The 26,482-nt window shown below is 57.9% G+C and overlaps 1 protein-coding gene across 3 annotated transcripts in view; it reads left to right on the plus strand.

The window, feature by feature from the left end:
• Positions 1-26,482, plus strand: part of LOC122550355 (IQ motif and ankyrin repeat domain-containing protein 1-like) — a 250,072-nt gene that overhangs the window by 110,521 nt on the left and 113,069 nt on the right. For 2 of the 3 annotated variants that reach the window (XM_087986874.1, XM_087986875.1), the window contains one exon: positions 23,298-23,416. The exons of the other annotated variant lie outside the window; for it this stretch is intronic. In XM_087986874.1, coding sequence (XP_087843000.1) covers positions 23,298-23,416 — 119 coding nt within the window. The remainder of the gene's footprint in view (positions 1-23,297; positions 23,417-26,482) is intronic. 3 annotated transcript variants of the gene reach the window in all.

A 26,482-nucleotide genomic window follows, 5' to 3' on the forward strand; every position in this document is an offset into this window, starting at 1 on the left:
GCCTTGCTGTGTTCCCCCAACCTCGTGATGCTGCCTGCCTTGCTGTGTCCCTCTCCCGCCTGCTGCTGCCTGCCTTGCTGTGTCCCTCTCCCTCCTGATGCTGCCTGCCTTGCTGTGTTCCCCCAGCCTCCTGATGCTGCCTGCCTTGCTGTGTTCCTCTCCCTCCTGATACTGCCTGCCTTGCTGTGTTTCCCATCCCTCCTGATACTGCCTGCCTTGCTGTGTTCCTCTCCCTCCTGATACTGCCTGCCTTGCTGTGTTCCCTCCCCCTCCTGATGCTGCCTGCCTTGCTGTGTTCCTCTCCCTCCTGATACTGCCTGCCTTGCTGTGTTTCCCATCCCTCCTGATACTGCCTGCCTTGCTGTGTTCCTCTCCCTCCTGATACTGTCTGCCTTGCTGTGTTCCCTCCCCCTCCTGATACTGCCTGCCTTGCGGTGTTTCCCATCCCTCCTGATGCTGCGTGCCTTGCTGTGTTCCCTCTCCCTCCTGATGCTGCCTGCCTTGCTGTGTTCCCTCTCCCTCCTGATGCTGCCTGCCTTGCTGTGTCCCTCTACCTCCTAATGCTGCCTGCCTTGCTGTATCCCTCTCCCTCCTGATGCTGCCTGCCTTGCTGTGTCCCTCTCCCTCCTGATACTGCCTGCCTTGCTGTGTCCCTCTCCCTCCTGATGCTGCCTGCCTTGCTGTGTTCCTCTCCCTCCTGATGCTGCCTGCCTTGCTGTGTTCCTCTCCCTCCTGATGCTGCCTGCCTTGCTGTGTTCCTATCCTTCCTGATGCTGCCTGCCTTGCTGTGTTCCCTCAGCCTCCTGATGCTGCCTGCCTTGCTGTGTTCCTCTCCCTCCTAATGCTGCCTGCCTTGCTGTAACCCTCTCCCTCCTGATGCTGCCTGCCTTGCTGTGTCCCTCTCCCTCCTGATACTGCCTGCCTTGCTGTGTCCCTCTCCCTCCTGATGCTGCCTGCCTTGTTGTGTCCCTCTCCCTCCTGATGCTGCCTGCCTTGCTGTGTTCCCCCAACCTCCTGATGCTGCCTGCCTTGCTGTGTCCCTCTCCCTCCTGATGCTGCCTGCCTTGCTGTGTCCCTCTCCCTCCTGATGCTGCCTGCCTTGCTGTGTTCCCCCAGCCTCCTGATGCTGCCTGCCTTGCTGTGTTCCTCTCCATCCTGATGCTGCCTGCCTTGCTGTATCCCTCTCCCTCCTGATGCTGCCTGCCTTGCTGTGTTCCTATCCCTCCTGATGCTGCCTGCCTTGCTGTGTTCCCTCAGCCTCCTGATGCTGCCTGCCTTGCTGTGTCCCTCTCCCTCCTGATGCTGCCTGCCTTGCTGTGTCCCCCCAAAATCCTGATGCTGCCTGCGTTGCTGTGACCCTTTCCCTCCTGATGCTGCCTGCCTTGCTGTGTCCCTCTCCCTCCTGATGCTGCCTGCCTTGCTGTGTCCCTCTCCCTCCTGATGCTGCCTGCCTTGCTGTGTTCCCCCAGCCTCCTGATGCTGCCTGCCTTGCTGTGTTCCTCTCCATCATGATGCTGCCTGCCTTGCTGTGTGACCCCAGCCTCCTGATGCTGCCCTCCTTGCTGTGTCCCTCTCCCTCCTGATGCTGCCTGCCTTGCTGTGTTCCCCCAGCCTCCTGATGCTGCCTGCCTTGCTGTGTTCCTCCTCCCTCCTGATACTGCCTGTCTTGCTGTGTCCCTCTCCCTCCTGATGCTGCCTGCCTTGCTGTGTTCCTCCTCCCTCCTGATACTGCCTGTCTTGCTGTGTCCCTCTCCCTCCAAATGCTGCCTGCCTTGCTGTGTCCCTCTCCCTCCTGATGCTGTCTGCCTTGCTGTGTCCCTCTCCCCCTGATACTGCCTGCCTTGCTGTGTCCCTCTCACTCCTGATGCTGCCTGCCTTGCTGTGTCCCTCTCCCCCTGATACTGCCTGCCTTGCTGTGTCCCTCTCACTCCTGATGCTGCCTGCCTTGCTGTGTCCTTCTCCCACCTGATGCTGCCTGCCTTGCTGTGTCCCTCTCCCTCCTGATGCTGCCAGTGTTGCTGTGTTCCTCTCCCTCCTGATGCTCCCTGCCGTGTTGTGTCCCTCAGCCTCCGGATGCTGCCTGCCTTGCTGTGTCCCTCTCCCTCCTGATGCTGCTTGCCTTGCTGTGTCCCTCTCCCTCCTGATGCTGCCTGCCTTGCTGTGTTCCCCCAGCGTCCTGATGCTGCCCTTCTTGCTGTGTCCCTCTCCCTCCTGATGCTGCCTGCCTGGCTGTGTTCCCCCAGCCTCCTGATGCTGCCTGCCTTGCTGTGTTCCTCCTCCCTCCTGATACTGCCTGTCTTGCTGTGTCCCTCTCCCTCCTGATGCTGCCTGCCTTGCTGTGTTCCTCCTCCCTCCTGATACTGCCTGTCTTGCTGTGTCCCTCTCCCTCCTGATGCTGCCTGCCTTGCTGTGTCCCTCTCCCTCCTGATGCTGCCTGCCTTGCTGTGTTCCTCTACCTCCTGATGCTGCCTGCCGTGCTGTGTTCCTCTCCCTCCTGATGCTGCCTGCCTTGCTGTGTTCCTCTCCCTCCTGATGCTGCCTGCCTTGCTGTGTTTCCCATCCCTCCTGATGCTGCCTGCCTTGCTGTGTCCCTCTCCCTCCTGATGCTGCCTGCCTTGCTGTGTTCCCTCCCCCTCCTGATACTGCCTGCCTTGCTGTGTTCCCTCCCCCTCCTGATGCTGCCTGCCTTGCTGTGTTCCTCTCCCTCCTGATGCTGCCTGCCTTGCTGTGTTCCTCCCCCTCCCGATGCTGCCTGCCTTGCTGTGTTCCTCCCCCTCCCGATGCTGCCTACCTTGCTGTGTACCTCCTCCCTCCTGATACTGCCTGTCTTGCTGTGTCCCTCTCCCTCATGATGCTGCCTGCCTTGCTGTGTCCCTCTCCCTCCTGATGCTGCCTGCCTTGCTGTGTTCCTCTCCCTCCTGATGCTGCCTGCCTTGCTGTGTTCCTCTCCCTCCTGATGCTGCCTGCCTTGCTGTGTTCCTCTCCCTCCTGATGCTGCCTGCCTTGCTGTGTTTCCCATCCCTCCTGATGCTGCCTGCCTTGCTGTGTCCCTCTCCCTCCTGATGCTGCCTGCCTTGCTGTGTCCCTCTCCCTCCTGATACTGCCTGCCTTGTTGTGTTCCCTCCCCCTCCTGATGCTGCCTGCCTTGCTGTGTTCCTCTCCCTCCTGATGCTGCCTGCCTTGCTGTGTCCCTCTCCCTCCTGATACTGCCTGCCTTGCTGTGTCCCTCTCCCTCCTGATGCTGCCTGCCTTGCTGTGTTCCTCTCCCTCCTGATGCTGCCTGCCTTGCTGTGTTCCTCTCCCTCCTGATGCTGCCTGCCTTGCTGTGTTCCTATCCTTCCTGATGCTGCCTGCCTTGCTGTGTTCCCTCAGCCTCCTGATGCTGCCTGCCTTGCTGTGTTCCTCTCCCTCCTAATGCTGCCTGCCTTGCTGTAACCCTCTCCCTCCTGATGCTGCCTGCCTTGCTGTGTCCCTCTCCCTCCTGATACTGCCTGCCTTGCTGTGTCCCTCTCCCTCCTGATGCTGCCTGCCTTGTTGTGTCCCTCTCCCTCCTGATGCTGCCTGCCTTGCTGTGTTCCTCTCCCTCCTGATGCTGCCTGCCTTGCTGTGTCCCTCTCCCTCCTGATACTGCCTGCCTTGCTGTGTCCCTCTCCCTCCTGATGCTGCCTGCCTTGCTGTGTCCCTCTCCCTCCTGATGCTGCCTGCCTTGTTGTGTCCCTCTCCCTCCTGATACTGCCTGCCTTGCTGTGTCCCTCTCCCTCCTGATGCTGCCTGCCTTGCTGTGTCCCTCTCCCTCCTGATGCTGCCTGCCTTGCTGTGTTCCCCCAGCCTCCTGATGCTGCCTGCCTTGCTGTGTTCCTCTCCATCCTGATGCTGCCTGCCTTGCTGTATCCCTCTCCCTCCTGATGCTGCCTGCCTTGCTGTGTTCCTATCCCTCCTGATGCTGCCTGCCTTGCTGTGTTCCCTCAGCCTCCTGATGCTGCCTGCCTTGCTGTGTCCCTCTCCCTCCTGATGCTGCCTGCCTTGCTGTGTCCCCCCAAAATCCTGATGCTGCCTGCGTTGCTGTGACCCTTTCCCTCCTGATGCTGCCTGCCTTGCTGTGTCCCTCTCCCTCCTGATGCTGCCTGCCTTGCTGTGTCCCTCTCCCTCCTGATGCTGCCTGCCTTGCTGTGTTCCCCCAGCCTCCTGATGCTGCCTGCCTTGCTGTGTTCCTCTCCATCATGATGCTGCCTGCCTTGCTGTGTGACCCCAGCCTCCTGATGCTGCCCTCCTTGCTGTGTCCCTCTCCCTCCTGATGCTGCCTGCCTTGCTGTGTTCCCCCAGCCTCCTGATGCTGCCTGCCTTGCTGTGTTCCTCCTCCCTCCTGATACTGCCTGTCTTGCTGTGTCCCTCTCCCTCCTGATGCTGCCTGCCTTGCTGTGTTTCCCATCCCTCCTGATGCTGCCTGCCTTGCTGTGTCCCTCTCCCTCCTGATGCTGCCTGCCTTGCTGTGTCCCTCTCCCTCCTGATACTGCCTGCCTTGTTGTGTTCCCTCCCCCTCCTGATGCTGCCTGCCTTGCTGTGTTCCTCTCCCTCCTGATGCTGCCTGCCTTGCTGTGTTCCTCCCCCTCCCGATGCTGCCTGCCTTGCTGTGTTCCTTTCCTCCTGATGCTGCCTGCCTTGCTGTGTTCCTCTCCCTCCTAATGCTGCCTGCCTTGCTGTGTTCCTCCCCCTCCCGATGCTGCCTGCCTTGCTGTGTTCCCCTCCCTCCTGATGCTGCCTGCCTTGCTGTGTTCTTCTCCCTCTTGATGCTGCCTGCCTTGCTGTGTTCCTCTCCCTCCTGATGCTGCCTGCCTTGCTGTGTCCCTCTCCCTCCTGATGCTGCCTGCCTTGCTGTGTCCCTCTCCCCCCTGACACTGCCTGCCTTGCTGTGTCCCTCTCACTCCTGATGCTGCCTGCCTTGCTGTGTCCTTCTCCCACCTGATGCTGCCTGCCTTGCTGTGTCCCTCTCCCTCCTGATGCTGCCAGTGTTGCTGTGTTCCTCTCCCTCCTGATGCTCCCTGCCGTGTTGTGTCCCTCAGCCTCCGGATGCTGCCTGCCTTGCTGTGTCCCTCTCCCTCCTGATGCTGCTTGCCTTGCTGTGTCCCTCTCCCTCCTGATGCTGCCTGCCTTGCTGTGTTCCCCCAGCCTCCTGATGCTGCCCTTCTTGCTGTGTCCCTCTCCCTCCTGATGCTGCCTGCCTTGCTGTGTTCCCCCAGCCTCCTGATGCTGCCTGCCTTGCTGTGTTCCTCCTCCCTCCTGATACTGCCTGTCTTGCTGTGTCCCTCTCCCTCCTGATGCTGCCTGCCTTGCTGTGTTCCTCCTCCCTCCTGATACTGCCTGCCTTGCTGTGTCCCTCTCCCTCCTGATGCTGCCTGCCTTGCTGTGTCCCTCTCCCTCCTGATGCTGCCTGCCTTGCTGTGTTCCTCTACCTCCTGATGCTGCCTGCCTTGCTGTGTTCCTCTCCCTCCTGATGCTGCCTGCCTTGCTGTGTTCCTCTCCCTCCTGATGCTGCCTGCCTTGCTGTGTTCCCCATCCCTCCTGATGCTGCCTGCCTTGCTGTTTCCCTCTCCCTCCTGATGCTGCCTGCCTTGCTGTGTTCCCTCCCCCTCCTGATACTGCCTGCCTTGCTGTGTTCCCTCCCCCTCCTGATGCTGCCTACCTTGCTGTGTTCCTCTCCCTCCTGATGCTGCCTGCCTTGCTGTGTTCCTCCCCCTCCCGATGCTGCCTGCCTTGCTGTGTTCCTCCCCCTCCCGATGCTGCCTACCTTGCTGTGTACCTCCTCCCTCCTGATACTGCCTGTCTTGCTGTGTCCCTCTCCCTCATGATGCTGCCTGCCTTGCTGTGTCCCTCTCCCTCCTGATGCTGCCTGCCTTGCTGTGTTCCTCTCCCTCCTGATGCTGCCTGCCTTGCTGTGTTCCTCTCCCTCCTGATTCTGCCTGCCTTGCTGTGTTCCTCTCCCTCCTGATGCTGCCTGCCTTGCTGTGTTTCCCATCCCTCCTGATGCTGCCTGCCTTGCTGTGTCCCTCTCCCTCCTGATGCTGCCTGCCTTGCTGTGTCCCTCTCCCTCCTGATACTGCCTGCCTTGTTGTGTTCCCTCCCCCTCCTGATGCTGCCTGCCTTGCTGTGTTCCTCTCCCTCCTGATGCTGCCTGCCTTGCTGTGTTCCTCCCCCTCCCGATGCTGCCTGCCTTGCTGTGTTCCTTTCCTCCTGATGCTGCCTGCCTTGCTGTGTTCCTCTCCCTCCTGATGCTGCCTGCCTTGCTGTGTTCCTCCCCCTCCCGATGCTGCCTGCCTTGCTGTGTTCCCCTCCCTCCTGATGCTGCCTGCCTTGCTGTGTTCTTCTCCCTCCTGATGCTGCCTGCCTTGCTGTGTTCCTCTCCCTCCTGATGCTGCCTGCCTTGCTGTGTCCCTCTCCCTCCTGATGCTGCCTGCCTTGCTGTGTTCCCCTCCCTCCTGATGCTGCCTTCCTTGCTGTGTCCCTCTCCCTCCTGATGCTGCCTGCCTTGCTGTGTTCCTATCCCCCCTGATGCTGCCTGCCTTGCTGTGTCCCTCTCCCTCCTGATACTGCCTGCTTTGCTGTGTCCCTCTCCCTCCTGATGCTGCCTGCCTTGCTGTGTTCCCCTCCCTCCTGATGCTGCCTGCCTCGCTGTGTTCCCTCAGCCTCCTGATGCTGCCTGCCTTGCTGTGTGCCCCCATAATCCTGATTCTGCCTTCCTTGCTGTGTCCCTCTCCCTCCTGATGCTGCCTGCCTTGCTGTGTCCCTCTCACACCGGATACTGCCTGCCTTGCTGTGCTCCCTCAGATTCCTGATGCTGCCTGCCTTGCTGTGTCCCTCTTCCTCCTGATGCTGCCTGCCTTGCTGTGTTCCTCTCCCTCCTGATGCTGCCTGCCTTGCTGTGTCCCTCTCCCTCCTGATGCTGCCTGCCTTGCTGTGTTCCTCCCCCTCCTGATGCTGCCTGCCTTGCTGTGTCCCTCTCCCTCCTGATGCTGCCTGCCTTGCTGTGTCCCTCTCCCTCCTGATGCTGCCTGCCTTGCTGCGTTCCTCTCCCTCCTGATGCTGCCTGCCTTGCTGTGTTCCTCTCCCTCCTGATGCTGCCTGCCTTGCTGTGTCCCTCTCCCTCCTGATGCTGCCTGCCTTGCTGTGTCCCTCTCCCTCCTGATGCTGCCTGCCTTGCTATGTTCCTTTCCCTCCTGATGCTGCCTGCCTTGCTGTGTTCCCTTCCCCTCCTGATGCTGCCTGCCTTGCTGTTATCCTCTCCCACCTGATACTGCCTGCCTTGCTGTGTCCCTCTCCCTCCTGATTCTGCCTGCCTTGCTGTGTTCCTTTCCCTCTTGATGCTGCCTGCCTTGCTGTGTTCCCTCCCCCTCCTGATGCTGCCTGCCTTGCTGTGTTCCTTTCCCTCTTGATGCTGCCTGCCTTGCTGTGTTCCCTCCCCCTCCTGATGCTGCCTGCCTTGCTGTGTTCCTCTCCCTCCTGATACTGCCTGCCATGCTGTGTCCCTCTCCCTCCTGATGCTGCCTGCCTTAGTGTGTCCCTCTCCCTCCTGATGCTGCCTGCCTTAGTGTGTCCCTCTCCCTCCTGATGCTGCCTGCCTTACTGTGTCCCTCTCCCTCCTGATACTGCCTGCCTTACTGTGTTCCTCTCCCTCCTGATGCTGCCAGCCTTGCTGTGTCCCTCTCCCTCCTGATACTGCCTGCCTTGCTGTGTCCCTCTCCCTCCTGATGCTGCCTGCCTTGCTGTGTCCCTCTCCCTCCTGTTGCTGCCTGCCTTGCTGTGTTCCCTCTCCCTCCTGATGCTGCCTGCCTTGCTGTGTCCCTCTCCCTCCTGATGCTGCCTGGCTTGCTGTGTTCCCTCTCCCTCCTGATGCTGCCTGCCTTGCTGTGTCCCTCTCCCTCCTGATGCTGCCTGCCTTGCTTTGTCCTTCCCCCTCTTGATACTATCTGCCTTGCTGTGTCCCTCCCCGTCCTGATGCTGCCTGCCTTGCTGTGTTCCTCTCCCTCCTGATGCTGCCTGCCTTGCTGTGTCCCTCTCCCTCCTGATGCTGCCTGCCTTGCTGTGTTCCCCCAGCCTCCTGATGCTGACTGCCTTGCTGTGTCCTTCCCCCTCTTGATCCTACCTGCCTTGCTGTGTCCCTCTCCCTCCTGATGCTGCCTGCCTTGCTGTGTCCCTCTCCCTCCTGATGCTGCCTGCCTTGCTGTATTCCTCTCCCTCCTGATGCTGCCTGCCTTGCTGTGTCCCTCTCCCTCCTAATGCTGCCTGCCTTGCTGTGTTCCCCCAACCTCCTGATGCTGCCTGCCTTGCTGTGTTCCTCTCCCTCCTGATGCTGCCTGCCTTGCTGTATCCCTCTCCCTCCTGATGCTGCCTGCCTTGCTGTGTTCCTATCCCTCCTGATGCTGCCTGCCTTGCTGTGTCCCTACCCCTCCTGATACTGCCTGACTTGCTGTGTCCCTCTCCCTCCTGATACTGCCTGCCTTGTTGTGTCCCTCTCCCTCCTGATGCTGCCTGCCTTGCTGTGTCCCTCTCCCTCCTGATGCTGCCTGCCTTGCTGTGTCCCTCTCCCTCCTGATGCTGCCTACCTTGCTGTGTCCCTCTCCCTCCTGATACTGCCTGCCTTGCTGTGTCCCTCTCCCTCCTGATACTGCCTGCCTTGCTGTGTCCCTCTCCCTCCTGATGCTGCCTGCCTTGCTGTGTCCCTCCCCCTCCTGATGCTGCCTGCCTTGCTGTGTCCCTCTCCCTCCTGATGCTGCCTGCCTTGCTGTGTCCCTCTCCCTCCTGATGCTGCCTGCCTTGCTTTGTCCATCCCAGTCTTGATACTGCCTGCCTTGCTGTGTCCCTCCCCCTCCTGATACTGCCTGCCTTGCTGTGTCCCTCTCCCTCCTGATGCTGCCTGCCTTGCTGTGTCCCTCCCCCTCCTGATGCTGCCTGCCTTGCTGTGTTCCTCTCCCTCCTGATGCTGCCTGCCTTGCTGTGTCCCTCTCCCTCCTAATGCTGCCTGCCTTGCTGTGTCCCTCTCCCTCCTGATGCTGCCTGCCTTGCTGTGTCCCTCTCCCTCCTGATGCTGCCTGCCTTGCTGTGTCCCTCTCCCTCCTGATGCTGCCTGCCTTGCTGTGTCCCTCTCCCTCCTAATGCTGCCTGCCTTGCTGTGTCCCTCTCCCTCCTGATGCTGCCTGCCTTGCTGTGTCCCTCTCCCTCCTGATGCTGCCTGCCTTGTTGAGTCCCTCTCCCTCCTGATGCTGCCTACCTTGCTGTGTTCCCTCTCCCTCCTGATGCTGCCTACCTTGCTGTGTTCCTCTCCCTCCTGATGCTGCCTGCCTTGCTGTGTTCCTCCCCCTCCCGATGCTGCCTGCCTTGCTGTGTTCCTCCCCCTCCCGATGCTGCCTGCCTTGCTGTGTCCCTCTCCCTCCTGATACTGCCTGCCTTGCTGTGTCCCTCTCCCTCATGATGCTGCCTGCCTTGCTGTGTCCCTCTCCCTCCTGATGCTGCCTGCCTTGCTGTGTTCCTCTCCCTCCTGATGCTGCCTGCCTTGCTGTGTTCCTCTCCCTCCTGATTCTGCCTGCCTTGCTGTGTTCCTCTCCCTCCTGATGCTGCCTGCCTTGCTGTGTTTCCCATCCCTCCTGATGCTGCCTGCCTTGCTGTGTCCCTCTCCCTCCTGATGCTGCCTGCCTTGCTGTGTCCCTCTCCCTCCTGATACTGCCTGCCTTGTTGTGTTCCCTCCCCCTCCTGATGCTGCCTGCCTTGCTGTGTTCCTCTCCCTCCTGATGCTGCCTGCCTTGCTGTGTTCCTCCCCCTCCCGATGCTGCCTGCCTTGCTGTGTTCCTTTCCTCCTGATGCTGCCTGCCTTGCTGTGTTCCTCTCCCTCCTGATGCTGCCTGCCTTGCTGTGTTCCCCTCCCTCCTGATGCTGCCTGCCTTGCTGTGTTCTTCTCCCTCCTGATGCTGCCTGCCTTGCTGTGTTCCTCTCCCTCCTGATGCTGCCTGCCTTGCTGTGTCCCTCTCCCTCCTGATGCTGCCTGCCTTGCTGTGTTCCCCTCCCTCCTGATGCTGCCTTCCTTGCTGTGTCCCTCTCCCTCCTGATGCTGCCTGCCTTGCTGTGTTCCTATCCCCCCTGATGCTGCCTGCCTTGCTGTGTCCCTCTCCCTCCTGATACTGCCTGCTTTGCTGTGTCCCTCTCCCTCCTGATGCTGCCTGCCTTGCTGTGTTCCCCTCCCTCCTGATGCTGCCTGCCTCGCTGTGTTCCCTCAGCCTCCTGATGCTGCCTGCCTTGCTGTGTGCCCCCATAATCCTGATTCTGCCTTCCTTGCTGTGTCCCTCTCCCTCCTGATGCTGCCTGCCTTGCTGTGTCCCTCTCACACCGGATACTGCCTGCCTTGCTGTGCTCCCTCAGATTCCTGATGCTGCCTGCCTTGCTGTGTTCCTCACCCTCCTGATGCTGCCTGCCTTGCTGTGTTCCTCTCCCTCCTGATGCTGCCTGCCTTGCTGTGTCCCTCTCCCTCCTGATGCTGCCTGCCTTGCTGTGTTCCTCTCCCTCCTGATGCTGCCTGCCTTGCTGTGTCCCTCTCCCTCCTGATGCTGCCTGCCTTGCTGTGTCCCTCTCCCTCCTGATGCTGCCTGCCTTGCTGCGTTCCTCTCCCTCCTGATGCTGCCTGCCTTGCTGTGTCCCTCTCCCTCCTGATGCTGCCTGCCTTGCTGTGTCCCTCTCCCTCCTGATGCTGCCTGCCTTGCTGTGTCCCTCTCCCTCCTGATGCTGCCTTCCTTGGTATGTTCCTTTCCCTCCTGATGCTGCCTGCCTTGCTGTGTTCCCTTCCCCTCCTGATGCTGCCTGCCTTGCTGTTATCCTCTCCCACCTGATACTGCCTGCCTTGCTGTGTCCCTCTCCCTCCTGATTCTGCCTGCCTTGCTGTGTTCCTTTCCCTCTTGATGCTGCCTGCCTTGCTGTGTTCCCTCCCCCTCCTGATGCTGCCTGCCTTGCTGTGTTCCTCTCCCTCCTGATACTGCCTGCCATGCTGTGTCCCTCTCCCTCCTGATGCTGCCTGCCTTAGTGTGTCCCTCTCCCTCCTGATGCTGCCTGCCTTACTGTGTCCCTCTCCCTCCTGATGCTGCCTGACTTGCTGTGTCCCTCTCCCTCCTGATACTGCCTGCCTTACTGTGTTCCTCTCCCTCCTGATGCTGCCTGCCTTGCTGTGTCCCCCTCCCTCCTGATGCTGCCTGCCTTGCTGTATCACTCTCCCTCCTGATGCTGCCTGCCTTACTGTGTTCCTCTCCCTCCTGATACTGCCTGCCTTACTGTGTTCCTCTCCCTCCTGATGCTGCCTGCCTTGCTGTGTCCCTCTCCCTCCTGATGCTGCCTGCCTTGCTGTGTTCCTCTCCCTCCTGATGCTGCCAGCCTTGCTGTGTCCCTCTCCCTCCTGATACTGCCTGCCTTGCTGTGTCCCTCTCCCTCCTGATGCTGCCTGCCTTGCTGTGTCCCTCTCCCTCCTGTTGCTGCCTGCCTTGCTGTGTTCCCTCTCCCTCCTGATGCTGCCTGCCTTGCTGTGTCCCTCTCCCTCCTGATGCTGCCTGCCTTGCTGTGTTCCCTCTCCCTCCTGATGCTGCCTGCCTTGCTGTGTCCCTCTCCCTCCTGATGCTGCCTGCCTTGCTTTGTCCTTCCCCCTCTTGATACTATCTGCCATGCTGTGTCCCTCCCCGTCCTGATGCTGCCTGCCTTGCTGTTATCCTCTCCCACCTGATACTGCCTGCCTTGCTGTGTCCCTCTCCCTCCTGATTCTGCCTGCCTTGCTGTGTTCCTTTCCCTCTTGATGCTGCCTGCCTTGCTGTGTTCCCTCCCCCTCCTGATGCTGCCTGCCTTGCTGTGTTCCTCTCCCTCCTGATACTGCCTGCCATGCTGTGTCCCTCTCCCTCCTGATGCTGCCTGCCTTAGTGTGTCCCTCTCCCTCCTGATGCTGCCTGCCTTGCTGTGTCCCTCTCCCTCCTGATGCTGCCTGCCTTGCTGTGTTCCCCCAGCCAACTGATGCTGACTGCCTTGCTGCGTCCTTCCCCCTCTTGATCCTACCTGCCTTGCTGTGTCCCTCTCCCTCCTGATGCTGCCTGCCTTGCTGTGTCCCTCTCCCTCCTGATGCTGCCTGCCTTGCTGTATTCCTCTCCCTCCTGATGCTGCCTGCCTTGCTGTGTCCCTCTCCCTCCTAATGCTGCCTGCCTTGCTGTGTTCCCCCAACCTCCTGATGCTGCCTGCCTTGCTTTGTTCCTCTCCCTCCTAATGCTGCCTGCCTTGCTGTATCCCTCTCCCTCCTGATGCTGCCTGCCTTAGTGTGTCCCTCTCCCTCCTGATGCTGCCTGCCTTGCTGTGTCCCTCTCCCTCCTGATGCTGCCTGCCTTGCTGTGTTCCCCCAGCCAACTGATGCTGACTGCCTTGCTGCGTCCTTCCCCCTCTTGATCCTACCTGCCTTGCTGTGTCCCTCTCCCTCCTGATGCTGCCTGCCTTGCTGTGTCCCTCTCCCTCCTGATGCTGCCTGCCTTGCTGTATTCCTCTCCCTCCTGATGCTGCCTGCCTTGCTGTGTCCCTCTCCCTCCTAATGCTGCCTGCCTTGCTGTGTTCCCCCAACCTCCTGATGCTGCCTGCCTTGCTTTGTTCCTCTCCCTCCTAATGCTGCCTGCCTTGCTGTATCCCTCTCCCTCCTGATGCTGCCTGCCTTGCTGTGTTCCTATCCCTCCTGATGCTGCCTGCCTTGCTGTGTCCCTACCCCTCCTGATGCTGCCTGCCTTGCTGTGTCCCTCTCCCTCCAGTTGCTGCCTGCCTTGCTTTGTCCATCCCACTCTTGATACTGCCTGCCTTGCTGTGTCCCTCCCCCTCCTGATGCTGCTTGCTTTGCTGTGTCCCTCCCCCTCCTGATACTGCCTGCCTTGCTGTGTTCCTCTCCCGCCTGATGCTGCCTGCCTTGTTGAGTCCCTCTCCCTCCTGATGCTGCCTACCTTGCTGTGTCCCTCTCCCTCCTGATGCTGCCTGCCTTGCTGTGTCCCTCCCCCTCCTGATGCTGCCTGCCTTGTTGAGTCCCTCTCCCTCCTGATGCTGCCTGCCTTGCTGTGTTCCTCTCCCTCCTGATTCTGCCTGCCTTGCTGTGTCCCACCCCCTCCTGATGCTGCCTGCCTTGCTGTGTCCCTCTCCCTCCTGATGCTGCCTGCCTTGCTGTGTCCCTCTCCGTCCTGATGCTGCCTGCCTTGCTTTGTCCATCCCAGTCTTGATACTGCCTGCCTTGCCCTGTCCCTCCCCCTCCTGATGCTGCCTGCCTTGCTGTGTCCCTCTCCCTCCTGATGCTGCCTGCCTTGTTGTGTCCCTCTCCCTCCTGATACTGCCTGCCTTGCTGTGTCCCTCTCCCTCCTGATGCTGCCTGCCTTGCTTTGTCCATCCCAGTCTTGATACTGCCTGCCTTGCCCTGTCCCTCCCCCTCCTGATGCTGCCTGCCTTGCTGTGTCCCTCCCCCTCCTGATGCTGCCTGCCTTGCTGTGTTCCTCTCCCTCCTGATGCTGCCTGCCTTGCTGTGTTCCTCTCCCTCCTGATGCTGCCTGCCTTGCTGTGTCCCTCTCCCTCCTAATGCTGCCTGCCTTGCTGTGTTCCCCCAGCCTCCTGATACTGCCTGCCTTGCTGTGTCCCTCCCCCTCCTGATGCTGCCTGCCTTGCTGTGTCCCTCTCCCTCCTGATGCTGCCTGCCTTGCTGTGTCCCTCTCCCTCCTGATGCTGCCTGCCTTATTGAGTCCCTCTCCCTCCTGACACTGCCTGCCTTCCTGTGTTCCCCCAGCCTCCTGATACTGCCTGCCTTGCTGTGTCCCTCCCCCTCCTGATGCTGCCTGCCTTGCTGTGTCCCTCTCCCTCCTGATGCTGCCTGCCTTGCTGTGTCCCTCTCCCTCCTGATGCTGCCTGCCTTGCTGTGTCCCTCTCCCTCCTGATGCTGCCTGCCTTGTTGAGTCCCTCCCCCTCCTGATGCTGCCTGCCTTGCTGTGTCCCTCTCCCTCCTGATGCTGCCTGCCTTGCTGTGTCCCCCTCCCTCCTGATACTGCCTGCCTTGCTGTGTCCCTCTCCCTCCTGATACTGCCTGCCTTGCTGTGTTCCTCTCCCTCCTGATGCTGCCTGCCTTGCTGTGTCCCTCTCGCTCCTGATGCTGCCTGCCTTGCTGTGTTCCCTCTCCCTCCTGATGCTGCCTGCCTTGCTGTATCCCTCTCCCTCCTGATGCTGCCTGCCTTGCTGTATCCCTCTCCCTCCTGATGCTGCCTGCCTTGCTGTGTTCCTATCCCTCCTGATGCTGCCTGCCTTGCTGTGTCCCTATGTCTCCTGATGCTGCCTGCCTTGCTGTGTGACCCCAGCCTCCTGATGCTGCCTGCCTTGCTGTGTGACCCCAGCCTCCTGATGCTGCCTGCCTTGCTGTGTCCCTCTCCCTCCTGATGCTGCCTGCCTTGCTGTATCCCTCTCCCTCCTGATGCTGCCTGCCTTGCTGTATCCCTCTCCCTCCTGATGCTGCCTGCCTTGCTGTGTTCCTCTCCCTCCTGATGCTGCCTGCCTTGCTGTGTCCCTCTCCCTCCTGATACTGCCTGCCATGCTGTGTCCCTCTCCCTCCTGATGCTGCCTGCCTTGCTGTGTCCCTCTCCCTCCTGATACTGCCTGCCATGCTGTGTCCCTCTCCCTCCTGATGCTGCCTGCCTTGCTGTGTTCCTCTCCCTCCTGATGCTGCCTGCCTTGCTGTGTCCCTCTCCCTCCTGATGCTGCCTGCCTTGCTGTGTCCCTCTCCCTCCTGATGCTGCCTGCCTTGCTGTGTTCCCCCAGCCTCCTTATACTGCCTGCCTTGCTGTATCCCTCTCCCTCCTGATGCTGCCTGCCTTGCTGTGTCCCTCTCCCTCCTGATGCTGCCTGCCATGCTGTGTCCCTCTCCCTCCTGATACTGCCTGCCTTGCTGTGCCCCTCTCCCTCCTGATGCTGCCTGCCTTGCTGTGTCCCTCTCCCTCCTGATACTGCCTGCCTTGCTGTGTCCCTCTCCCTCCTGATGCTGCCTGCCTTGCTGTGTCCCTCTCCCTCCTGATGCTGCCTGCCATGCTGTGTCCCTCTCCCTCCTGATGCTGCCTGCCATGCTGTGTCCCTCTCCCTCCTGATGCTGCCTGCCATGCTGTGTCCCTCTCCCTCCTGATGCTGCCTGCCTTGCTGTGTCCCTCTCCCTCCTGATACTACATGCCTTGCTGTGTCCCTCTCCCTCCTGATGCTGCCTGCCTTGCTGTGTCCCTCTCCCTCCTGATACTGCCTGCCTTGCTGTGTCCCTCTCCCTCCTGATACTACATGCCTTGCTGTGTCCCTCTCCCTCCTGATGCTGACTGCCTTGCTGTGTCCCTCTCCCTCCTGATGCTGCCTGCCTTGCTGTGTTCCCCCAACCTCGTGATGCTGCCTGCCTTGCTGTGTCCCTCTCCCTCCTGATGCTGCCTGCCTTGCTGTGTTCCCCCAGCCTCCTGATTCTGCCTGCCTTGCTGTGTTCCTCTCCCTCCTGATACTGCCTGCCTTGCTGTGTTTCCCATCCCTCCTGATACTGCCTGCCTTGCTGTGTTCCTCTCCCTCCTGATACTGCCTGCCTTGCTGTGTTCCCTCCCCCTCCTGATGCTGCCTGCCTTGCTGTGTTCCTCTCCCTCCTGATACTGCCTGCCTTGCTGTGTTTCCCATCCCTCCTGATACTGCCTGCCTTGCTGTGTTCCTCTCCCTCCTGATACTGTCTGCCTTGCTGTGTTCCCTCCCCCTCCTGATACTGCCTGCCTTGCGGTGTTTCCCATCCCTCCTGATGCTGCGTGCCTTGCTGTGTTCCCTCTCCCTCCTGATGCTGCCTGCCTTGCTGTGTTCCCTCTCCCTCCTGATGCTGCCTGCCTTGCTGTGTCCCTCTACCTCCTAATGCTGCCTGCCTTTCTGTATCCCTCTCCCTCCTGATGCTGCCTGCCTTGCTGTGTCCCTCTCCCTCCTGATACTGCCTGCCTTGCTGTGTCCCTCTCCCTCCTGATGCTGCCTGCCTTGCTGTGTTCCTCTCCCTCCTGATGCTGCCTGCCTTGCTGTGTTCCTCTCCCTCCTGATGCTGCCTGCCTTGCTGTGTTCCTCTCCCTCCTGATGCTGCCTGCCTTGCTGTGTCCCTCTCCCTCCTGATGCTGCCTGCCTTGCTGTGTTCCTCTCCCTCCTGATGCTGCCTGCCTTGCTGTGTTCCTCTCCCTCCTGATGCTGCCTGCCTTGCTGTGTTCCCTCAGCCTCCTGATGCTGCCTGCCTTGCTGTGTTCCTCTCCCTCCTGATGCTGCCTGCCTTGCTGTGTTCCTCTCCCTCCTGATGCTGCCTGCCTTGCTGTGTTCCTCTCCCTCCTGATGCTGCCTGCCTTGCTGTGTTCCTCTCCCTCCTGATGCTGCCTGCCTTGCTGTGTTCCCTCAGCCTCCTGATGCTGCCTGCCTTGCTGTGTTCCTCTCCCTCCTGATGCTGCCTGCCTTGCTGTGTTCCTCTCCCTCCTGATGCTGCCTGCCTTGCTGTGTTCCTCTCCCTCCTGATGCTGCCTGCCTTGCTGTGTTCCTCTCCCTCCTGATGCTGCCTGCCTTGCTGTGTTCCTCTCCCTCCTGATGCTGCCTGCCTTGCTGTGTTCCCTCAGCCTCCTGATGCTGCCTGCCTTGCTGTGTTCCTCTCCCTCCTGATGCTGCCTGCCTTGCTGTGTTCCTCTCCCTCCTGATGCTGCCTGCCTTGCTGTGTTCCTCTCCCTCCTGATGCTGCCTGCCTTGCTGTGTTCCTCTCCCTCCTGATGCTGCCTGCCTTGCTGTGTTCCCTCAGCCTCGTGATGCTGCCTGCCTTGCTGTGTTCCTCTCCCTCCTAATGCTGCCTGCCTTGCTGTATCCCTCTCCCTCCTGATGCTGCCTGCCTTGCTGTGTCCCTCTCCCTCCTGATACTGCCTGCCTTGCTGTGTCCCTCTCCCTCCTGATGCTGCCTGCCTTGTTGTGTCCCTCTCCCTCCTGATGCTGCCTGCCTTGCTGTGTTCCCCCAACCTCCTGATGCTGCCTGCCTTGCTGTGTCCCTCTCCCTCCTGATGCTGCCTGCCTTGTTGTGTCCCTCTCCCTCCTGATGCTGCCTGCCTTGCTGTGTTCCTCTCCATCCTGATGCTGCCTGCCTTGCTGTGTTCCCTCAGCCTCCTGATGCTGCCTGCCTTGCTGTGTCCCTCTCCCTCCTGATGCTGCCTGCCTTGCTGTGTTCCTATCCCTCCTGATGCTGCCTGCCTTGCTGTGTTCCCTCAGCCTCCTGATGCTGCCTGCCTTGCTGTGTCCCTCTCCCTCCTGATGCTGCCTGCCTTGCTGTGTCCCCCCAAAATCCTGATGCTGCCTGCCTTGCTGTGTTCCTATCCCTCCTGATGCTGCCTGCCTTGCTGTGTTCCCTCAGCCTCCTGATGCTGCCTGCCTTGCTGTGTCCCTCTCCCTCCTGATGCTGCCTGCCTTGCTGTGTCCCTCTCCCTCCTGATGCTGCCTGCCTTGCTGTGTTCCCTCAGCCTCCTGATGCTGCCTGCCTTGCTGTGACCCTTTCCCTCCTGATGCTGCCTGCCTTGCTGTGTCCCTCTCCCTCCTGATGCTGCCTGCCTTGCTGTGTCCCTCTCCCTCCTGATGCTGCCTGCCTTGCTGTGTCCCTCTCCCTCCTGATGCTGCCTGCCTTGCTGTGTCCCTCTCCCTCCTGATGCTGCCTGCCTTGCTGTGTCCCTCTCCCTCCTGATGCTGCCTGCCTTGCTGTGTCCCTCTCCCTCCTGATGCTGCCTGCCTTGCTGTGTTCCCCCAGCCTCCTGATGCTGCCTGCCTTGCTGTGTTCCTCTCCATCATGATGCTGCCTGCCTTGCTGTGTGACCCCAGCCTCCTGATGCTGTCTGCCTTGCTATGTCCTTCTCCCTCCTGATACTGCCTGCCTTGCTGAGTCCCTCTCACTCCTGATGCTGCCTGCCTTGCTGTGTCCTTCTCCCACCTGATGCTGCCTGCCTTGCTGTGTCCCTCTCCCTCCTGATGCTGCCAGTGTTGCTGTGTTCCTCTCCCTCCTGATGCTCCCTGCCGTGTTGTGTCCCTCAGCCTCCGGATGCTGCCTGCCTTGCTGTGTCCCTCTCCCTCCTGATGCTGCCTGCCTTGCTGTGTCCCTCTCCCTCCTGATGCTGCCTGCCTTGCTGTGTTCCCCCAGCCTCCTGATGCTGCCCTTCTTGCTGTGTCCCTCTCCCTCCTGATGCTGCCTGCCTTGCTGTGTTCCCCCAGCCTCCTGATGCTGCCTGCCTTGCTGTGTTCCTCCTCCCTCCTGATACTGCCTGTCTTGCTGTGTCCCTCTCCCTCCTGATGCTGCCTGCCTTGCTGTGTTCCTCCTCCCTCCTGATACTGCCTGTCTTGCTGTGTCCCTCTCCCTCCTGATGCTGCCTGCCTTGCTGTGTCCCTCTCCCTCCTGATGCTGCCTGCCTTGCTGTGTTCCTCTCCCTCCTGATGCTGCCTGCCTTGCTGTGTTCCTCTCCCTCCTGATGCTGCCTGCCTTGCTGTGTTCCTCTCCCTCCTGATGCTGCCTGCCTTGCTGTGTTTCCCATCCCTCCTGATGCTGCCTGCCTTGCTGTGTCCCTCTCCCTCCTGATGCTGCCTGCCTTGCTGTGTTCCCTCCCCCTCCTGATACTGCCTGCCTTGCTGTGTTCCCTCCCCCTCCTGATGCTGCCTCCCTTGCTGTGTTCCTCTCCCTCCTGATGCTGCCTGCCTTGCTGTGTTCCTCCCCCTCCCGATGCTGCCTGCCTTGCTGTGTTCCTCCCCCTCCCGATGCTGCCTACCTTGCTGTGTACCTCCTCCCTCCTGATACTGCCTGTCTTGCTGTGTCCCTCTCCCTCATGATGCTGCCTGCCTTGCTGTGTCCCTCTCCCTCCTGATGCTGCCTGCCTTGCTGTGTCCCTCTCCCTCCTGATGCTGCCTGCCTTGCTGTGTTCCTCTCCCTCCTGATGCTGCCTGCCTTGCTGTGTTCCTCTCCCTCCTGATGCTGCCTGCCTTGCTGTGTTCCTCTCCCTCATGATGCTGCCTGCCTTGCTGTGTCCCTCTCCCTCCTGATGCTGCCTGCCTTGCTGTGTTCCTCTCCCTCCTGATGCTGCCTGCCTTGCTGTGTTCCTCTCCCTCCTGATGCTGCCTGCCTTGCTGTGTTCCTCTCCCTCCTGATGCTGCCTGCCTTGCTGTGTTTCCCATCCCTCCTGATGCTGCCTGCCTTGCTGTGTCCCTCTCCCTCCTGATGCTGCCTGCCTTGCTGTGTCCCTCTCCCTCCTGATACTGCCTGCCTTGTTGTGTTCCCTCCCCCTCCTGATGCTGCCTGCCTTGCTGTGTTCCTCTCCCTCCTGATGCTGCCTGCCTTGCTGTGTTCCTCCCCCTCCCGATGCTGCCTGCCTTGCTGTGTTCCTTTCCTCCTGATGCTGCCTGCCTTGCTGTGTTCTTCTCCCTCCTGATGCTGCCTGCCTTGCTGTGTTCCTTTCCTCCTGATGCTGCCTTCCTTGCTGTGTCCCTCTCCCTCCTGATGCTGCCTGCCTTGCTGTGTTCCTATCCCCCCTGATGCTGCCTGCCTTGCTGTGTCCCTCTCCCTCCTGATACTGCCTGCTTTGCTGTGTCCCTCTCCCTCCTGATGCTGCCTGCCTTGCTGTGTTCCCCTCCCTCCTGATGCTGCCTGCCTCGCTGTGTTCCCTCAGCCTCCTGATGCTGCCTGCCTTGCTGTGTGCCCCCATAATCCTGATTCTGCCTTCCTTGCTGTGTCCCTCTCCCTCCTGATGCTGCCTGCCTTGCTGTGTCCCTCTCACACCGGATACTGCCTGCCTTGCTGTGCTCCCTCAGATTCCTGATGCTGCCTGCCTTGCTGTGTCCCTCTTCCTCCTGATGCTGCTTGCCTTGCTGTGTCCCTCTCCCTCCTGATGCTGCCTGCCTTGCTGTGTCCCTCTCCCTCCTGATACTGCCTGCCTTGCTGTGTCCCTCTCCCTCCTGATGCTGCCTGCCTTGCTGTGTCCCTCTCCCTCCTGATGCTGCCTGCCTTGCTGTGTTCCTCACCCTCCTGATGCTGCCTGCCTTGCTGTGTTCCTCTCCCTCCTGATGCTGCCTGCCTTGCTGTGTCCCTCTCCCTCCTGATGCTGCCTGCCTTGCTGTGTTCCTCCCCCTCCTGATGCTGCCTGCCTTGCTGTGTCCCTCTCCCTCCTGATGCTGCCTGCCTTGCTGTGTCCCTCTCCCTCCTGATGCTGCCTGCCTTGCTGTGTCCCTCTCCCTCCTGATGCTGCCTTCCTTGCTGTGTTCCTTTCCCTCTTGATGCTGCCTGCCATGCTGTGTTCCCTCCCCCTCCTGATGCTGCCTGCCTTGCTGTGTTCCTCTCCCTCCTGATACTGCCTGCCTTGATGTGTCCCTCTCCCTCCTGATTCTGCCTGCCTTGCTGTGTTCCTCTCCCTCCTGATACTGCCTGCCTTGCTGTGTCCCTCTCCCTCCTGATGCTGCCTGCCTGGCTGTGTCCCTCTCCCTCCTGATACTGCCTGCCTTGCTGTGTTCCTCTCCCTCCTGATGCTGCCTGCCTTGCTGTGTCCCTCTCCCTCCTGATGCTGCCTGCCTTGCTGTGTCCCTCTCCCTCCTGATGCTGCCTTCCTTGCTGTGTTCCTTTCCCTCTTGATGCTGCCTGCCTTGCTGTGTTCCTTTCCCTCTTGATGCTGCCTGCCTTGCTGTGTTCCTTTCCCTCTTGATGCTGCCTGCCTTGCTGTGTTCCCTCCCCCTCCTGATGCTGCCTGCCTTGCTGTTATCCTCTCCCACCTGATACTGCCTGCCTTGCTGTGTCCCTCTCCCTCCTGATTCTGCCTGCCTTGCTGTGTTCCTTTCCCTCTTGATGCTGCCTGCCTTGCTGTGTTCCCTCCCCCTCCTGATGCTGCCTGCCTTGCTGTGTTCCTCTCCCTCCTGATACTGCCTGCCATGCTGTGTTCCTTTCCCTCCTGATGCTGCCTGCCCTGCTGTGTTCCCTCTCCCTCCTGATGCTGCCTGCCCTGCTGTGTTCCCTCTCCCTCCTGATACTGCCTACCTTGCTGTGTCCCTCTCCCTCCTGATACTGCCTGCCTTGCTGTGTTCCTCTCCCTCCTGATACTGCCTGCCATGCTGTGTTCCTTTCCCTCCTGATGCTGCCTGCCCTGCTGTGTTCCCTCTCCCTCCTGATGCTGCCTGCCTTGCTGTGTTCCTTTCCCTCCTGATGCTGCCTGCCTTGCTGTGTCCTTCTCCCACCTGATGCTGCCTGCCTTGCTATGTCCCTCCCCCTCCAGATGCTGCCTGCCTTGCTGTGTCCCTCTCCCTCCTGATACTGCCTGCCATGCTGTGTTCCTTTCCCTCCTGATGCTGCCTGCCCTGCTGTGTTCCCTCTCCCTCCTGATGCTGCCTGCCCTGCTGTGTTCCCTCTCCTCCTGATACTGCCTACCTTGCTGTGTCCCTCTCCCTCCTGATACTGCCTGCCTTGCTGTGTCCCTCTCCCTCCTGATACTGCCTGCCTTGCTGTGTCCCTCCCCCTCCTGATGCTGCCTGCCTTGCTGTGTCCCTCTCCCTCCTGATGCTGCCTGCCTTGCTGTGTTCCTTTCCCTCCTGATGCTGCCTGCCTTGCTGTGTCCTTCTCCCACCTGATGCTGCCTGCCTTGCTATGTCCCTCCCCCTCCAGATGCTGCCTGCCTTGCTGTGTCCCTCTCCCTCCTGATACTGCCTGCCTTGCTGTGTCCCTCTCCCTCCTGATACTGCCTGCCTTGCTCTGTCCCTCTCCCTCCTGATACTGCCTGCCTTGCTGTGTCCCTCTCCCTCCTTATGCTGCCTGCCTTGCTCTGTCCCTCTCCCTCCTGATACTGCCTGCCTTGCTGTGTCCCTCTCCCTCCTGATGCTGCCTGCCTTGCTGTGTCCCTCTCCCTCCTGATGCTGCCTGCCTTGCTGTGTTCCCCTCCCTCCTGATGCTGCCTGCCTTGCTGTGTCCCTCTCCCTCCTGATGCTGTCTGCCTTGCTGTGTTCCCCTCCCTCCTGATGCTGCCTGCCTTGCTGTGTCCCTCTCCCTCCTGATACTGCCTGCCTTGCTGTGTCCCTCTCCCTCCTGATGCTGCCTGCCTTGCTGTGTCCCTCTCCCTCCTGATGCTGCCTGCCTTGCTGTGTCCCTCTCTCTCCTGATGCTGCCTGCCTTGCTGTGTCCCTCTCCCTCCTGTTACTGCCTGCCTTGCTGTGTCCCTCTCCCTCCTGATGCTGCCTGCCTTGCTGTGTCCCTCTCCCTCCTGATGCTGCCTGCCTTGCTGTGTCCCTCTCCCTCCTGTTACTGCCTGCCTTGCTGTGTCCCTCTCCCTCCTGATGCTGCCTGCCTTTCTGTGTCCCTCTCCCTCCTGTTACTGCCTGCCTTGCTGTGTTCCCCCAACCTCTTGCTTATCTTCCTTCGATTTCAGCGTCTGCAGTTCTTTTGTCTATCACCTCCTTGTTTCTTCAGGTCTCACTCAGGTGAGCAGGTTTCCCCTCCTGCACTGTGCCTGCCAGTCAGAACCCCATCCTGAGTGAAGGGCATGTTCTTTGCCACCCAGCAGTGTCAGTTTCGGTAACGAACAAACCCCAGTGTGCGTCACTGACTATGGAGGTGATCGGTGAACAGGAATTTCTTCAAATGAGGCTGTGATTTACTGAGTGGTCTGTGATATAGCTAATGTAATTCATGTCATCATGTTGAGAAGGCTGTAGCTCAGTTTCGCACTTCGAAACAAGGAGCAGGTAAATCCTTCAAAGGTAATGTCAAATACATTATCTGAGATGTTTGATAGATGCATCATGAAAATAAAAGCACACTTTATTACCATAATAAAGAGACCATCCAGAACTCTGGGTGATTCCCTGTCTCATTTTCTGTAAAGTTGGGCACCTATCTGTTTCCTTGTCCTTTGGTTTATATTTCTATAATCTATAATGCACAAAGTGTGGAGTCAAACTCAAAATCAAAGTTTGAGCAGAGAATTTAGACAAGTCTGAGGACAATATTGAGGGAGTGCTGTATTTGTACACTTCATCCTTTAATACTGCATGTGTTCAGCTCTGGTTGTGAGAGCGACATGCTTCCTACTGTGCTAAGAAGGTCCTCGTTGTGTCTAGTTGTTGCTGTCCAGTTGTAATTGGAAGTCAGTATTCGGGTAACATGAAATTAAATGGGTGCATCAGCACATTTCAGTCAATAAACCTTCTGGCCTTTCATTCTGGAGTGGTCTCCACGTGGACAGCGTGTAATTTCTGTTTTTCCACAGAGAGATCTGCCATCATCATTCAGTGTGCATGCCGTCAGTATCTTGCAAGGAAGGAAAGGGTCAAACGTATCACAGCGAAGGAGAACTATGAGGAATTAATGGAGCAACTTCAGAGAGAGGTAGGAGAACCACAATAGACCAAGCAGTCATGTTCACCCAGTCACCCGTTCACATCCTTGTTCATTCCTGCCTGCCTGGAAAATAAAACAGGAAAGCTGGCCCAGCTATGGCTAACAAGGGGAATTAAGAATAATATTAGATCCAAAGAAGAGGCATAGAAACTGGCCAAAAAAGGCAGCAGGTCGGAGGATTGGAAACAGTTTATATTAAAGGGATTGATTGATGGATTGGAAAATTGCAGCATGCTGTTGTGCGGAGAGACCTGGGTGTCCTTGTGCATGAATCTCAAGAAGTTGGTTTGCAGGTGCAGCAGGTAATTAAGAAGGCAAATGGAATAGTGTCCTTCATTGCTAGAGGGTTGCAGTTTAAAACCAGGGAGGTTATATTGTAGCTGTGTACAGGTTGCTGGTGAGGCCACACCTGGAGTATTGTGTACAGTTTTAGTCTCCTTACTTGAGGAAGGATGTTCTGGCATTAGAGAGTCTACAGAGGAGGTTCATTAGATTGTTTCCGGAATTGGGAGGAGTATCTTAGGAGAGATTGAGTAGACTGGGACTGTACTCACTGGAATTTAGAAGAATGGGGGGGGGGGGGGCGGGGGAGATCTTATAGCAACATACAAAATTATGAAAGGGATTGATAAGATAGAAACAGGGAGGTTGTTTCCACTGGTGGGTGAAACCAGAACAAGGGGGAACAGGTTTAGGACTGAACTGACGAGGAACTTCTTTTCCCAAAGGATTGTGAATCTGTGGAATTCCCTGCCCAGTGAAGCACTTCAGACTACCTCATTGAATGTTTTTTAAGGCAAAAATTGATAGATTTTTGAACTGTAAAGGAATGATGGGTTATGGTGAAAGGGTGGGTAAATGGAGCTGAGTCCATAAAAAGATCAGTGGGGCCAGATGACCCAATCCTGCTGCCATTGCTTATGTTTTTATGATTGAGGGTGAAAATAGAGCATGACACTAAGTTTGCAGGGAACATGGAAACTGATTGTCAAAGTTTATATCGGTATGTGTAGAGAAAGCGGTTAGTATAGACAAATTACAGTCAGAAACAGGGGAAGTTATAGTGGGCAACAAAGTGGGAGCTGACCAATTAAAAAAATAAAACAAAGAGCTGCAGATGCAGAAAATCTGACAAGAAAACACTGATTGGTGGAAAAACTCATCTGATTTGGCAGCATCTGTGGGGACAGTTAACATTTTGAGCCCTAAAGGGTCACTGAAAGGTCACCCATTCACTCTGCTTACTCTCCACACCAGACCTGTTTGACTAAAAAATATCGTAGCTCTGGCTTCACAAAGGAGGATACAAATAATTTCCCAAAAATATTCGAGAACCAGGGGTCAAGAGAGAGGGTGAAACTAAAGGAAATCAATATTAATAGAGTAATGGCTTTCTGAATATTGATTGGATTAAATCCTGAGCAAAAGTGAGGACCGCAAATGCTGGAGATCAGAGATCAGATTAGAGTGGTGCTGGAAAAGCACATCAGGTCAGGCAGCATCCGAGGAGCAGGAAAATCAATGTTTTGGGCAGGAGCCCTTTATCAGGAATGAGCAATCCCCACAGCCTGAAAATCTGTATTACAGTGTACTTAAGGAAGTGACCTTGTGGGCACGTTGATGGTCATCTTTCAAGATTGTATAGAGTCTGGAACAGTTCCTGGTGAATTGGAGGCTAGCAAATGTGAACTACTGTTTAAAAAGGAATTCAGGCAGCATCCGAGGAGCAGGAAAATCGACGTTTCAGGCAAAAGCCCTTCATCAGGAATAGAGCTCAATTCCTGATGAAGGGCTTTTGCCCAAAACGTCGATTTTCCTGCTCCTCGGATGCTACCTGAACTGCTGTGCTTTTCCAGCACCACTCTAATCTAGAATCTGGTTTCCAGCATCTGCAGTCACTGTTTTTACTCTGTTTAAAAGGGAAGTAAAGTGTAAACAGGGAATTAAAGGCTGGTCAGCTTGACATTGGTAATGGGGAAAATGCTAGAATCCATTAAACAATAATTAACAGCAGAGCAGTTGGAAAACAGCAAAAAGATTGGACACAGTCAGCATGGATTTATAAAAGAGAAATGAGACTTGATGAATCAGCTGGAATTCTTCCAGGATGTAACTAGTAGAATTGACCATGTAGAACTTGTGGTTGACTTGGACTTTTATAAAGCTTCTGACAAAGTCCCACATAAGAGATTACTGTGTAAAATTAACGCGTGTGGAATTGGGGGTTCCATACTGAGATGGATAGAGGACTGAGTTTACAAACAGGAGACAAAGAGGAAGAATAAATGGGTCTTTTACCAAGTCATAGGCAGTGACCAGTGGACTACCACAGGGATCAGTGCTTGGAGACCAGCTATTCACAATACACAGGAATGATTTAGATGAACAAACTCAATGTCATATCTCCAAGTCTGCAGATAACACAAAGCTGTGTGGGAGCGTGAGGATGCAATGAGATTTGGACAGGCTGAGTCAGTGGGGAAATACAGGGCAGTTTGAGAATAATGTGAATAAGTGTGAGGTTATTCACTTTGGTAAGAAAAGCAGGAGGTTAGATTATTATCTGAATGGTGATAGATTGGGAAAAGGAGAGGTGCAACAAGACCTGGGTGTTCTTGTACACCAGTCGCTGAAGGGAAGGATATAGGTGCAGCAGGTGGTGACGGTGAGTGTGTGGGTACAGCAGGTGGTGAAGAAGGTATGTTGACCTTCGTAGTGAGAGGATTGGGGTTCAGGAGCAGGGATGTCTTGCTGCAGTTATACAGGGCCTTGGGGAGACCACACCTGGAGTATTGTATATAGGTTTGGTCTCCTTATCTGAGGAATGATGCCCTGGTGATGGAGGGAGTGAAGTGGAGGGTCACCAGACTGATTCCTGGGATGGCAGGACTGACGCATGAGGAAGAGACTGAGTTGGTTAGGATGATATTCATGGAGTTTAGAAGAATGAGGGTAAATCTAATAGAACCCTGTAAAATTCAAACAAGACTAGACAGCGTAAACAAAGGAATGATATGTTGTGGACCAGGCCAGACCCCCTCAAAGCATTTCAAG

The sequence above is a fragment of the Chiloscyllium plagiosum genome, unplaced genomic scaffold (assembly GCF_037043375.1).
Source record: "Chiloscyllium plagiosum isolate Xiang-an unplaced genomic scaffold, Cpla_swu_hap1 HiC_scaffold_5, whole genome shotgun sequence".
Classification (NCBI taxonomy): Eukaryota; Metazoa; Chordata; class Chondrichthyes; order Orectolobiformes; family Hemiscylliidae; genus Chiloscyllium; species Chiloscyllium plagiosum.